An 11,860-nucleotide genomic window follows, 5' to 3' on the forward strand; every position below is an offset into this window, starting at 1 on the left:
CTAAGGGTCGGTTCGACTGGTCGAAGGACCAACAAAATTTCAAATTTTCTGGCGCGATAAGATAAGATCGTTACTCGACTGGTCAAGCACTACACTCGACTAGTCGAGTGGGACCAGAAAAGCTTACTGGACTTTGAGTCGAGACTACACGACTGGTCGAGCACTGTTCACTCGAATGGTAGAATGTCTCCTGGACTGGTCGAGGGTCCAACAGAAAATTCTGAAAATTCACAACAAACCTTGGACTGGTCGAGCCAGTACTTGGACTAGTCGAACAAGGACTAAGACTAGTCGAGAAAATGACCTATAAACTTATGAAATGACCCACATACAATATGCAATGAATATGATACAACCTATGGTCAATCTAAGGTCATCCATACCTTGTTTGTGAGTTGAAACAATTGAAACATCATTTGCTTCAGAATCTTGATTACTTGTGATACGTGAAGCTTGAGTTACGGTTGAGTTCTTGAATTTTTAGCGTACAATATTTGAACTTCAAACTTGAACTTGAGTTCTTGAACCTTAGTTCTTGAATTTGAGCTTGAAACTATGAACTTCAACAATCTTCTCTTCAACTTGAAGATGTAGGCAAGTTCGACGAAGATACAGACAACTTTAAAAAGCACGAACGCGATCACTTCAACTTAAAGCATGATACAAATTCTAAATGGTTTGGTACAACATAATTTGACAACCCTTCGGGTGCTAGATTTACACTATAGCACTTACAATATCCTCCTTTGTCAAATTTGTGACAAAACCAAATAAGAATCATGCACCGATTATACGCACAATAAATAATCATGCACCATATGAGCAATAAATGATCAATAGACTCAACTCCCCCTCGTTCCATTTCTCCCACTTAATCTAGGAGAGTTGAATTGCAGAACCTATAAAAAAAATGACCTTACAATCCATATTCCACAATCACACAATCATCTCCACAATTTCTCCCCCTTTTTGTCACAATATGACAAAAGAATGTCCTATAAAGATAAGAAAAGTAAATGAAATAAGAAAGGAAAGAGCATCACCATGATAATCATATTATCTTCTTAAGGTATAATATCATGTCCACATATCAATAAGTAAAAGACTAAGAAATAAAGGGGCAAAGGCTATGGATAAAAGCGTAGCTAAATACTCAGTGCTACGGATCTAGCCGTAGCATGTTTGAGCTATTGGTGGTGTAGCTAACGGTCAAAAGCCAACTATGGATTATATCCGTAGCAATAGACATCACTAGCTACGAATAAAAGCCGTAGCTATAATTTTGGTAGCTAACCTATGGCTACGGTTAAAATTAGTAGCTAAAAGTGGAATGAAATTCGTAGCAATATGCTGCAGTTAGTGATAGCTACGGTTTCAAAACGAGTTACGGCTAAAATCCGTAGCTATGTAAGCTTAATGCTGATAGAAATAGAAAATAAAATGCAATCAGGAAAAAAAAAACGATGCATTTGTTACAAATAGCAATCAAATCATATAATGCATCACACATTTACATATCTAAATAAACAATACTTCACTTTGCTAAAATTTCACTGAGTTTCCAGCTGAGAAGGCTTGACTCTGTCCTTGGAGATTGTCATGATAGTACCTGGAAACAGATCCATGTCATGGTACGTAAATATCAAAAGTGGAACAGCAGCACATGCACAGTCCCTATCTGTAATATAGCAAATGAAAGCATGAGACTACCGTATAGTTCTTCATTTTCTGAAAAATTGCTTGGCTTGTTAAAACAGCACTAATGATTACACTCAGTCCAGGCTCTGTTAGAACTATGTCAGAAGCACTTCGAGCAGCATCTGTTGCATCTGCCACTGCAATTCCTATGTTTGCCTTCTTTAATGCAGGTGCATCATTGACCCCATCACCTGTCATTCCACAGATGTGCTTTCTAGCTTGGAGTTTTTTCACAATCTCATACTTGTGCTTTGTGGAAGAAAACATAGTATAAGAAATGACATAAATTGATAGGACCAACAGAATATGCGAAAATTTTACAAGGAAACACCCTAGCAAAACCATCAGCTTTCTCAATTAGTTCATCCACAGGTAGAGCCGAAACTAATTCATCCTTGCTGTCCCCCAGAAGAGATGAAGATGGGTACAAGTTTGTACCCATTCCCAACCGACACTCAGTTTCCTTAGCAATTGCCAATCGATCACCTGCAATGGTTTCCATGGGGGACATTAGACATTAGTGGAAACATATTTAGTGATATAGCAGCATTGACTGGCAGTGCGATAATACAAAGAAAACCAGTTCAAACATGAAAAGAATGATTTTGACAATGAGAAAACTCAGAAAAAGGTTTCACTACTCCCAAACTTCAGTTGGGAAATCTATAAATATAAAGGGAAAAAGGAATTGATAAGCCATTGTATTTAATGTTTGGCTGTGGATATCTCTGTTTAACCGTTTGCTCATACTATGAAATTTGCTTAGTTCAGCTCAGTGTTGATTCAATTCATAGAAACAGAAAGAAAAGAAGTGTTAATATCACAACTGCTGGACAGTACTTAATGCTAAATTCTCATGAAATGAAATCACATTGGAAATCTAGAAATCAAAAGAATGGCAGATGAGTAAAATAACATTTATCATAATACCTATAGTTGAAGTTCTTCACAACAAAATATAATGGTGGTCCTACTTAGAGATGCTCTGAAACATTATCAAAATAACCCTGCATGACATGTCCATCAGATGGTTCCACAAAGCAGCATTGCAGATTCAAAGAAGACATGAAAGAGCACCACAAAACTGAATGGAATTGGTGCATCAGAGAAATATGAAACACCACCTGAAGAAAACGAATCTTGCAGAATAACAATCTTTTGTTCCAATCCAGGTTGAATCCTCATAGATAATGCCTTAAACATTCAAAAGAAAGTACAGTTTTATAACACCATAGTACAACTAAGTAAAAAGCATCTATTTTTCAATTGGAAACTGATTCTAAAAGGAAATGAAAGGAATATTTGTTATATGGTGTCAATTAGAAGGGATTAACTTGTAAGAAAGTTAATCCTGACAGATGCAACTAAATAATATGGTAAAGCGAAGGCGACATCTTTTTCTGGATGAGTGTATGGAGCAGAATAGTGGTGTAATAGCATATCACTTGCGGTACATGAATGGTCTAATGTTGTGGAAGATTCACCTGCCAGTAACCTTTCTTGAGTTATAGTAACATATGCATGCTCACCCTTATAACAAACTTCCATTACGGATACTTTACACTGTCATCCCCATGTACATCTAAACAAGCAGCTGCTAAAATCAACAATTCTTCTAAACAAGCAGCTGCACCCTGCATATTTTAGGCGAGAGAAAAAAACCCGAGGCATCACACACAATTACCATGCATTGTGGCAGAGAACTACTGTGACTGAACCCAGTAGCAAAAGAAAACATTAAAGCCAGTTGTACTCATCATCAAATGATTATAGTAAGGCATCTCCTAACAAAGCTATGTGTGAGTTTGAAAATTTGGGGTTAAATACCTTCACTATTTGAAGTTCAACACTTCAAATTTTACCTGTCATAGGATTCAGGTCTGGTGTATGCTTGGATTACCCAGTTATATTTCTCTGTCGGGTTATCAGCAATTTATCATGGTGGGTATCCTTCATGCTCCCACACTTTCCAAAAATCTCAAGCAATTTATTACCACAGGTATTGAACACAACAGTGATTTGGCTTAGACTCAAATGGTACCTAAGTTCCACATTTGGGTGCTCCCACTTTTAAGGGTGGATGGGTTGCACTCAACCGAGTCGGCATCTGAGCAGTCGTGCCATTTCCAGAAACAGATTGCATGCAGAACCAAATTACCTGCGCTAAATCATAAAAAGGAGCAAGAACAACATTATTACAGATATGAAATTCCAATAAGCATTTCAATCAATTGAGAACCAATACTTCACTACATAAGTATTTGGAAATAATGGTTAGATGACAGGGGATTCATTAGTGCAAATAGGCTCAGAGAAGACAAGAAAGGTCTGAAGTTGCCATTATATAGTTTTTGCAACTGTAGTAGCTGCTACAGATAACTTCTGTCCAACAAATAAGATTAGGAAAGGTGGTTTCGGCCCTTTTTATAAGGTAACTGGAAATCGCTCCAATCCCGTAGTAAATTTCAATAGGTTTCCCTACACAAAAGTTGAAAGCAAACATTATCAGATTGTCTAAAAATTCATTCCAAATCATCAAAAGTTCCAAGCAGGTAGCATGATATGGAACATAGATGGGACAAATACACAATGCTATTGAATTAGTTGATTTGCAAACTACTAAAAACATTAAAACTCTAAAATTGAATTCAAGAGAGCCACTGGACAAGTGAAAAAAAAAAACTAAGCTTCAACATTGGATAGACAAACAGCATCGGCCTAGATATAAATAAAAATATTACTGAAAACACAAACCAAATATCAAAACAAGCATTTTTCTTTTCTTTTCTTGTGAGTATCCCTTTTTCAGATCTATTACTTAAAAATAAAAAAAATAAACTAAAAAATTAAAAAAATTTAAAAAAAGAAAAGAAGAAGAAGAAGATATGGCTAACATGGGCACTGATAGAGCTAAATACAGTCGAATTGTATCACTTCTGATTGGAATACCAGAACCGATGCCAGTATTCAGAATCTTGGGCACAAGTCTACATTCACTGAGTTGTATGGTTAGACGGTTAGGCAGTTGGATTCAACAAGATATCCAAAGACAAAAGCAAGAAAGAAAGTACCTCTTCCCCATGAACTTGCTGCACCATGGGCATAGCCAAGCTCCTTTCTACCAAAGCACGCTGCATAAGATCCACCCCGGTGGCATTAGGTAGGAAACTTACAAATTCCTCTAGCAAATTCTGATGTTCCTTAAAAAGCAAGGCAACCTGAAAATAAACGGTTGAAGCATTCCAAACACAATCTTCAACAACAAGAAAATAAAAATATGAAAATCCCATTACTAACACAAAATTAGAAAACGGAAGTATATAGCCCCATGCATATACCATTTCATAGACATCACTTGTGCGTGGGGTTGCTTGGAATAAGAACATTGAGCCCATGTTTGCACACCCGTTTAGCATTCCTACACAAGTGCTCTTGTTAGCTGCGAATCCCACAACACCCATCTCCATAAACAAGCAAATGATTGGCTCTCCATTCCCAGTTCTCCCATAACCTGATATCTAGTGTCCAAGATGAAGTCCCTTGATGAATGTTGTCTGATGACATGGTTATTCTTTTCTGACTTTTAACATCTGAGACTTGTCCCTAAAGGACACATCAGTTATGTTGTAACTTCGCCGTCTATCTCAAAAGTTATTTTTGGATACAAAATCTGTCTAACATGACCTCCTTGCATTGAGGTGACATGCACAAGTCACAAATATCAACAGTCATCAAAAGAATTCTTCTACCATGTTTTATTTTCCTCTTCTTAATTCATATTATTATCTTCTAAAATTTTAAACCATTCAAATGGAAAAGTAGGAATGATCACCTAAAACTGGCTCTAGATTAACTTAAAGCTACAACTGCAAATACAAAATGAGTAAAGTCAAGAATCTGCAAATGGTAAATGAAGGTTAGCCTTAAAAATGGACTAGAAATCATCCAGAAGGATTCAAACAATGCAGGTTTTTTTTACTATATAGAAACTATCTTTCAAAACATGTGAAGATAAACAAGGATAACATGTAGTCAACAAATCTCAGCCATTCCATCAAACACCATGTGTGTGCTCCCTATCCCCCTGTTCTTCATGTACATATCGATCAATCTAATGGCTGCAAAAAAAGTTAGAGTAGAGCCCAAAATTTACTGCCACACTAGAAAAAATCCTTAGTAACACATAAACATTGGATATATAGCAGATACAACAATAAATCCACAACTGACAGAACAGTAGATGGATAACTGATAGAGTAACACATTCTTGACAGATGCACCAACAAATCTATAGGAGAACCATAACAAATACAACAACAGATTCATGACAGTTAATAAATCTGATAAGGTAACACATTCATAACACATTCTCTCTCGCTCTCTCCAGAAAATGATGACTTCAAGGTGCCTTGCAGACATAAAAATTGATAAGTTTCAGAAAAATATCACCAAGAGGGGATTTGTTCCTGAAACAACAATAAAGAAATGAAATGACTGCCTTGTTGGGCCGATTGTGTTGGAGTTCTTTGTTTTTGTCATCATCAGATCATCCCTGTTTCAGATAATCAGGACAGCCATAAGAGGTGGCATAGCCTGAGGCTTGTGGCTATGAGCAAAAACTTTCTACTGGGAAGTACAAGTAACATTTGAACATACACCCCCCCTCCCAGCTTGACTTAGTCACTGAATATGTTAGAGAGAGAGATGATGATTTAGCTTTGTTTCAACTACACTAAAAAATAAAAATAAATAAAATAAAATAAAAGGAATAAGTGGTATTTTCCACAGGAATCTAGATCCTGCTGTTGCTATTTGCCTAAAAAAAAGCAATAGATCCACAACAGATCTGTAGCAAATAACAACCTCATACCCGCAATTGTAACGCAATGCCATTCAACCATCATTATCAATGGGTCCACCATTGTCGCCTTCCCTTTTCCAGAAAAAGATGGCAAGTTGTAGGCTTAGGGAAGAAGATCAGATGAAGAATTTCATGGCGAGCGAGAGAGAGCAGCATGCATCAAATATGAAAGATAGAAAAAGAGACATAAAGAGAGGAAGATATCAAACCTATGCCTCAAAAGATATGAGAAGGGTTTCGAATGGCGTGTGTTTCTTCGGATAGGAGCTTCACGGCTGCTGCAATGAAGAGGAAGGGAGGAGAACGAGAAAGATGGAGCAGAAATCGGGAGGGAGAGAGAGAGGATTGGGGAACGGGGAGAGAATTAGGAAAGGGAGCGAGAGAGAGAGAGAAAGGGATGGTCTTGTTTTGGGCGCGGCTCTGTTTCGAGCGCGCGCCCAAATTTGGGCGTCGTTTCGTCAGACAGACCGTGGACGGTCCGGAGAGGGGATCCGTGGGGCCCACCATGATGTATTTGGTTTATCCATCCTAATCATTAATTTTAATAAATTATTTTAGTTCACGACCCCAAACTTCAGATAGATTGAAGGCCCAAGTGGACCACACCATAGGAAGTAAATGTGATTGAATCTCCATGTTTCCTACTGTGTAGTCCAATCGAGCCTTCGATCTAGCTGATTTTTTAAAACTAAAGTAATATTTCAAAATATATGAATAGCTTAAATAGAAAAAATATATTCTTTTAAGCCTTATAGAGCCCCTTACAACACTATTAATTAATAGTGGTGTGGCAACCTTTTAGGTACGGATTAAAACCGTGGCAATTTAGTTATGGTTTTTATCCATAGCAAAATCCTTTTTTAAAGAGTAAGTAATTTTAACTCCTCTAACCTCTGCATCATAAAATAAAACCATGTCTCCAATCCAACACCATCTACCAAAGTTTCAGCCCCATCATAGCTCCTCTGAGGATGTAAGGAGAGGAAAACTTCGGTATCCTATCTACAATAATGGCATTTCAATCAAGTTTGCCCTATTTCAATCATATTCAATTCACAGCAAAGTCCTTTTGTAAATTCCACATAAATTATTGCAAGAGAGAGCTCTGAGAGGGTAATTTTGAGTTCCTGCGCGTTGGGTCGAGTAGAAACTCGACTAACAGGGGTATTTTCTGAAACCGGGTCCTATGAGGCCGGCACCATGGAGCCCACCTTGATGTATTGTTAAATATCCATGCCGTCCATCCGTTTTTCCATATCCTTTTGGTGCATGGTCCCAAAAATGAAGTAAATCGAAAAATCACATGGACTACACCACATGAAACATTGATTATTTAACACTCACAATCAAAAACCTTTTGTGGGCCCTCTGAAGTTTTTTAATGTTGGGCATTTAATCAACAACTATTTCTTTGTAGCGTGGTTCACATGAGATTTGATCAGCTTCACTTTTGTACCCATGCCTTCAAATAATCTGCAAAAAACAGATGAACGGCGTGGATATACAACACAAACATCAAGGTGGGCCCCACGGTGCTGTCCTCACCAAACTCGCTGTTCCCCAAAGCTCACCGAATCAAATTCCCTACTTCCCTTAATTTGTGGGCTCGTTTCTGACAAATCTACATCAGCCAATCATTTTACGCTACATCCTGCCGCCACCACCAGAGTTACCGTGTAATCCTCTTCCTTCAAGGGGATATGAGTTTTGATAGAAGAAAATATCTTTTATTATTATTTTAAAAGTAGAAATAGGGTAGTATTCTCATTACACAAGCAGCAACAGCAACCAACCAAAGCAGGGCAGCAGCAGCAGCAACATCAACAATTATACTTCACTACTAACTAACTGCATCGTCATCCATAATAACAACTACAACAACCACTACAGCAATAGCAATTCTACTTGATAGCCCCCAACGCTCCCCCACAAAATCAATATATGAAATGAAGAACCGTTTTCAAGGCAAGTGCAACGTGAAGCATTACAACAGCTACCCACACCAGCTTCTTGGCCACAGCAATGGATACAGGCACTCGTGGAAGTGGCACTGAGAGCAAAAACAGTCCCATACCTAATTCAAAGGTGGCCAGAACCACAACGGCATAAACTTTCAAGAGAAATTCATGATGTGGGTTTTCATAAACCCTGATGGATGGACCACCAACGATCTCAATTGTAGAAACTGTAATTAAAAGGACCGCTACCTTCAACATATACTTCTGGGCTAGCTTTGTGACTGACATGTTTGTGCTGCCGTCTGAGATGTCAATGATGGAATGGTCCACTGCCATCTCAGCCGTTGTTTTGTTGGAGGGAGTTGAGAAGGGTGGAAACGGTCATGGGAGGAAGCGAAATGCACGCTCCCCATTTATAGGGAGTTGGGGTAGTCCGGAAAGTCTCGACTACAGAAGGTTCCTCGTAAGTGGATATATCTTTAAGTATAAATTAAACCTAGTCTGCCTTAATTAAGTAATTAGGTACGTTTTTACGGACCAAAATGTCCTTACTCCTCGTTCTTTATCCTTATCTTCAATTTTTTCTTTTTTGATAAATAAAATATAAATGAATAAGAAATAATACTAATAATTAACTTTAATAACAGAAAATGAAATAAAAATATCAAATAAATAAAATATTTATTTTTTTTGTTCCTTTTTTTTAAAAATAAATTAGAAAATTAACTAATGAACCAAAAAAAATCTTACTAATCTTTTTAAATAAAAAAGAATAAATAAATAAAACAATGTACTTTTATTTTTTATTCTATATATATATATATATATATAGAAAACTAAGACCTAAGAACTCAACAGAGAACAGGACTCTAACATTCAAAAGAGAACTAAGATCCTATATTGTTAGGATATGATCTTATTTCTTTGTTGGGTGTTAGGGTGTTAGTTATCTATCAAGTGTTAGGGCTCAATCTTGTATTGAGTGTTAGGGTCTTAGTCTTTTGTTGATGTTAGGGTCTAGGTTGTCTATTGGTGACAAGGTCTTAGTTTGATATTGAGCATTAGGGCTTCCTTTCTCTATTGATGTTTGGGTCTCAATTTCTCATTAGGTGTCAGGGTCTCAATTCTCTTTTGAGTGTTAGGGTCTTAATCTTCCCTTGATGTTAAGGTTTCAATTCCCTATTGAGTGTTAGGGTTTCAGTTTTCCGTCAATGTTAAGGTTTGAGTTCTCTTTTAATATTAAGGTCTCAAATATCTATTGAGTTTTAGGGTCTTAATTCTCTATTGAATATCTTTGTTGAATATTAGAGTTTTAGTTTTTCGTTGATTGTTAAGATCTCAGTTTTCAGAAAAAAAAAAAGAAAAAAAGAATTAAAAAAGAAGAAGGGAAAGATGAAGGTACATTATTTTATTTATTAGATATTTTTATTTAAAAATAATAATAGTATTTTTTTCTTGTTTATTATTATTATTATTATTATTATTTTTCTTCTTGTTTATTAGTAAATTTTATTTTTTTTCAGAAAAAGGAAGAAGGGAAAAGGAGAAGAACAAAATGAATAAGGTAAATTATTTTACTTATTTGATATTTTTATTTTTATTTTTTTATTTTATTTTTAAAATAAAAAGAAGAAGATATTAAAGGTATTTCTTCTGATATATTTATCCTTTTAAAAAAGAAACTACAAAAACAACGACAACAAAAATAGAAGATAATTTATTTTATTTATTCGATGTTTTTTTATTCTCTTTTTATTTTCTAAAGGAAAAAAATATATTTAGGATAATTATTAGTATTTTTTAAATTTATCATCTTTTTTACTAAAATAAAGAAGTAAAATGGAAGAAGAATGAGATCCTAGGGCATTTTGGTTGAAAGTCTTATATGTTATAAAAAAGAAGACGTATCAAAGAGTTAAAAGGGTTTTTTTTTTTAAAGATACCTAATTATTTAATTAGGCCACGGATTAAATAGCAGCTCAATGGGTGTTACCCTTACCATAGGGCCCACCTTGATGATATGTTGTATATTCACTCCGTCCACTCATTTTTATAAGCTATATAAGGGCATGATCCCAAAGTTTAACTATACATAAAACTTAAGTGGACCACACTACAAGAAACACTAATGATTGAACGTTCACCGTTAAAAACTTCTCAAAGGCCACATTAAATAGATTTGTAACGTTTATTTGTCATCTAACCTAGTGATAAAGTCAACCAAAATTGGATGAAGGAAAAACAAAAATATTAACTTTATCCAAAATTTTGTGGCTTACAAAATGCTTGTAATTGACATTCACCACTTTTTTCAGTGATGTGGTCGACCCTAGATTTGGATCTACTTAATTTTTGGCGTAACATCCTTAAATGAGTTGAAAGAATGGATGAGCCGCATGGATATGAAATACATTCATCAAGGTGGGACCAACATGGTAAGGTTAACACCCACTAAGTTATTACCTGGGTATCAGCTAATCTTCTCCTATTTAATTAGTGCTGACTATTGTGATTTGTGATCTAAGTGGGAAGATATTTAAATAATTATTACACAAGTATTATACATTATAAGGTTGATTTGTAAGAGCCAAACAACCGTTGTTCAGTGACCTATTGCCGACCATGTGGGAAGCGGATTTCTCGGTTCACGCAAGGCGTTGATGGGACTCCCGTTTACCTTGACGCGGATTGCGCCCTTGCCCTGCCCAGACGGATTACCGTCCGGGCAGGATCTGTGGGGCCCACCGTTATGTAGGTATTTTATCCACACCGTTCATTATTTTTATCATATCATTTTAATGTTTGATTCAAAAAATAAGGAAGTTCTAGTGCTTAAATGGACTACAAAGTAGGGATTTAACATTCACCATTAAAAACTTCTGGGGAGCTGGAGAAGTTTCAGATCAAGCTGATATTTGTGTTTTCACTTCATCCACGTATTCGTGACCTTATTAATAGGTTGGATGGTAAAGCATCACGGTGGCCCTTAGAAAGGTTTCAACGGTGAGCGTCATTATCACTGCAGCTTCCATTGATGTGGTCCACTGGAGCTGTGGATGTGCTTCAATTTATTGTATTATTAATTAAAATGATCTGATAAAATAGATGAAGGGCGTGGATAAAACACTTGCATCATGTTGGGCCCCACAGATCCTATCCGGACGGATTACCATTCAGCGGGGGTAGGACGCAATCCGCATCCCGTTTACCTACCGTAGTGATTTCACCAAGTTCTGTGGGCCAACCATGATGTATGTGTTGTATCCACACACGCCCGTTCATTTGGAGAGATCATTTTAAGACACGCCCCGCAGATCCAAAGCTCAAGTGGACCCATTACTTG

The 11,860-nt window shown here is 36.5% G+C and overlaps 1 protein-coding gene and 1 pseudogene across 2 annotated transcripts; one reads left to right on the forward strand and one right to left on the reverse strand.

The window, feature by feature from the left end:
* Window positions 1-1,539: 1,539 nt before the first annotated feature.
* Window positions 1,540-6,451, reverse strand: LOC131220851 (plasma membrane ATPase 2-like). Of its 2 annotated transcripts, XM_058215699.1 has the most exons (7): window positions 4,770-6,072; window positions 3,561-4,176; window positions 3,183-3,332; window positions 2,823-2,892; window positions 2,020-2,184; window positions 1,711-1,889; window positions 1,540-1,609 (listed from the first exon to the last, which is right to left on the reverse strand). In XM_058215699.1, exons 4-7 carry the CDS (start codon window positions 2,881-2,883, stop codon window positions 1,598-1,600), a joined length of 417 nt encoding a protein of 138 aa, XP_058071682.1. In that variant the 5' UTR covers window positions 2,884-2,892; window positions 3,183-3,332; window positions 3,561-4,176; window positions 4,770-6,072; the 3' UTR covers window positions 1,540-1,597. The 2 variants fall into 2 exon arrangements, with proteins under 2 accessions (XP_058071682.1, XP_058071681.1); XM_058215698.1 differs by lacking the exons at window positions 1,540-1,609; window positions 1,711-1,889; window positions 2,020-2,184; window positions 2,823-2,892; window positions 3,183-3,332 and having other exon boundaries at window positions 3,345-3,856; window positions 4,770-6,451.
* LOC131220852 (uncharacterized) lies at window positions 6,089-6,295 on the forward strand (annotated as a pseudogene).
* Window positions 6,452-11,860: the final 5,409 nt, after the last annotated feature.

This window comes from Magnolia sinica, chromosome 12 (genome assembly GCF_029962835.1).
Source record: "Magnolia sinica isolate HGM2019 chromosome 12, MsV1, whole genome shotgun sequence".
Classification (NCBI taxonomy): Eukaryota; Viridiplantae; Streptophyta; class Magnoliopsida; order Magnoliales; family Magnoliaceae; genus Magnolia; species Magnolia sinica.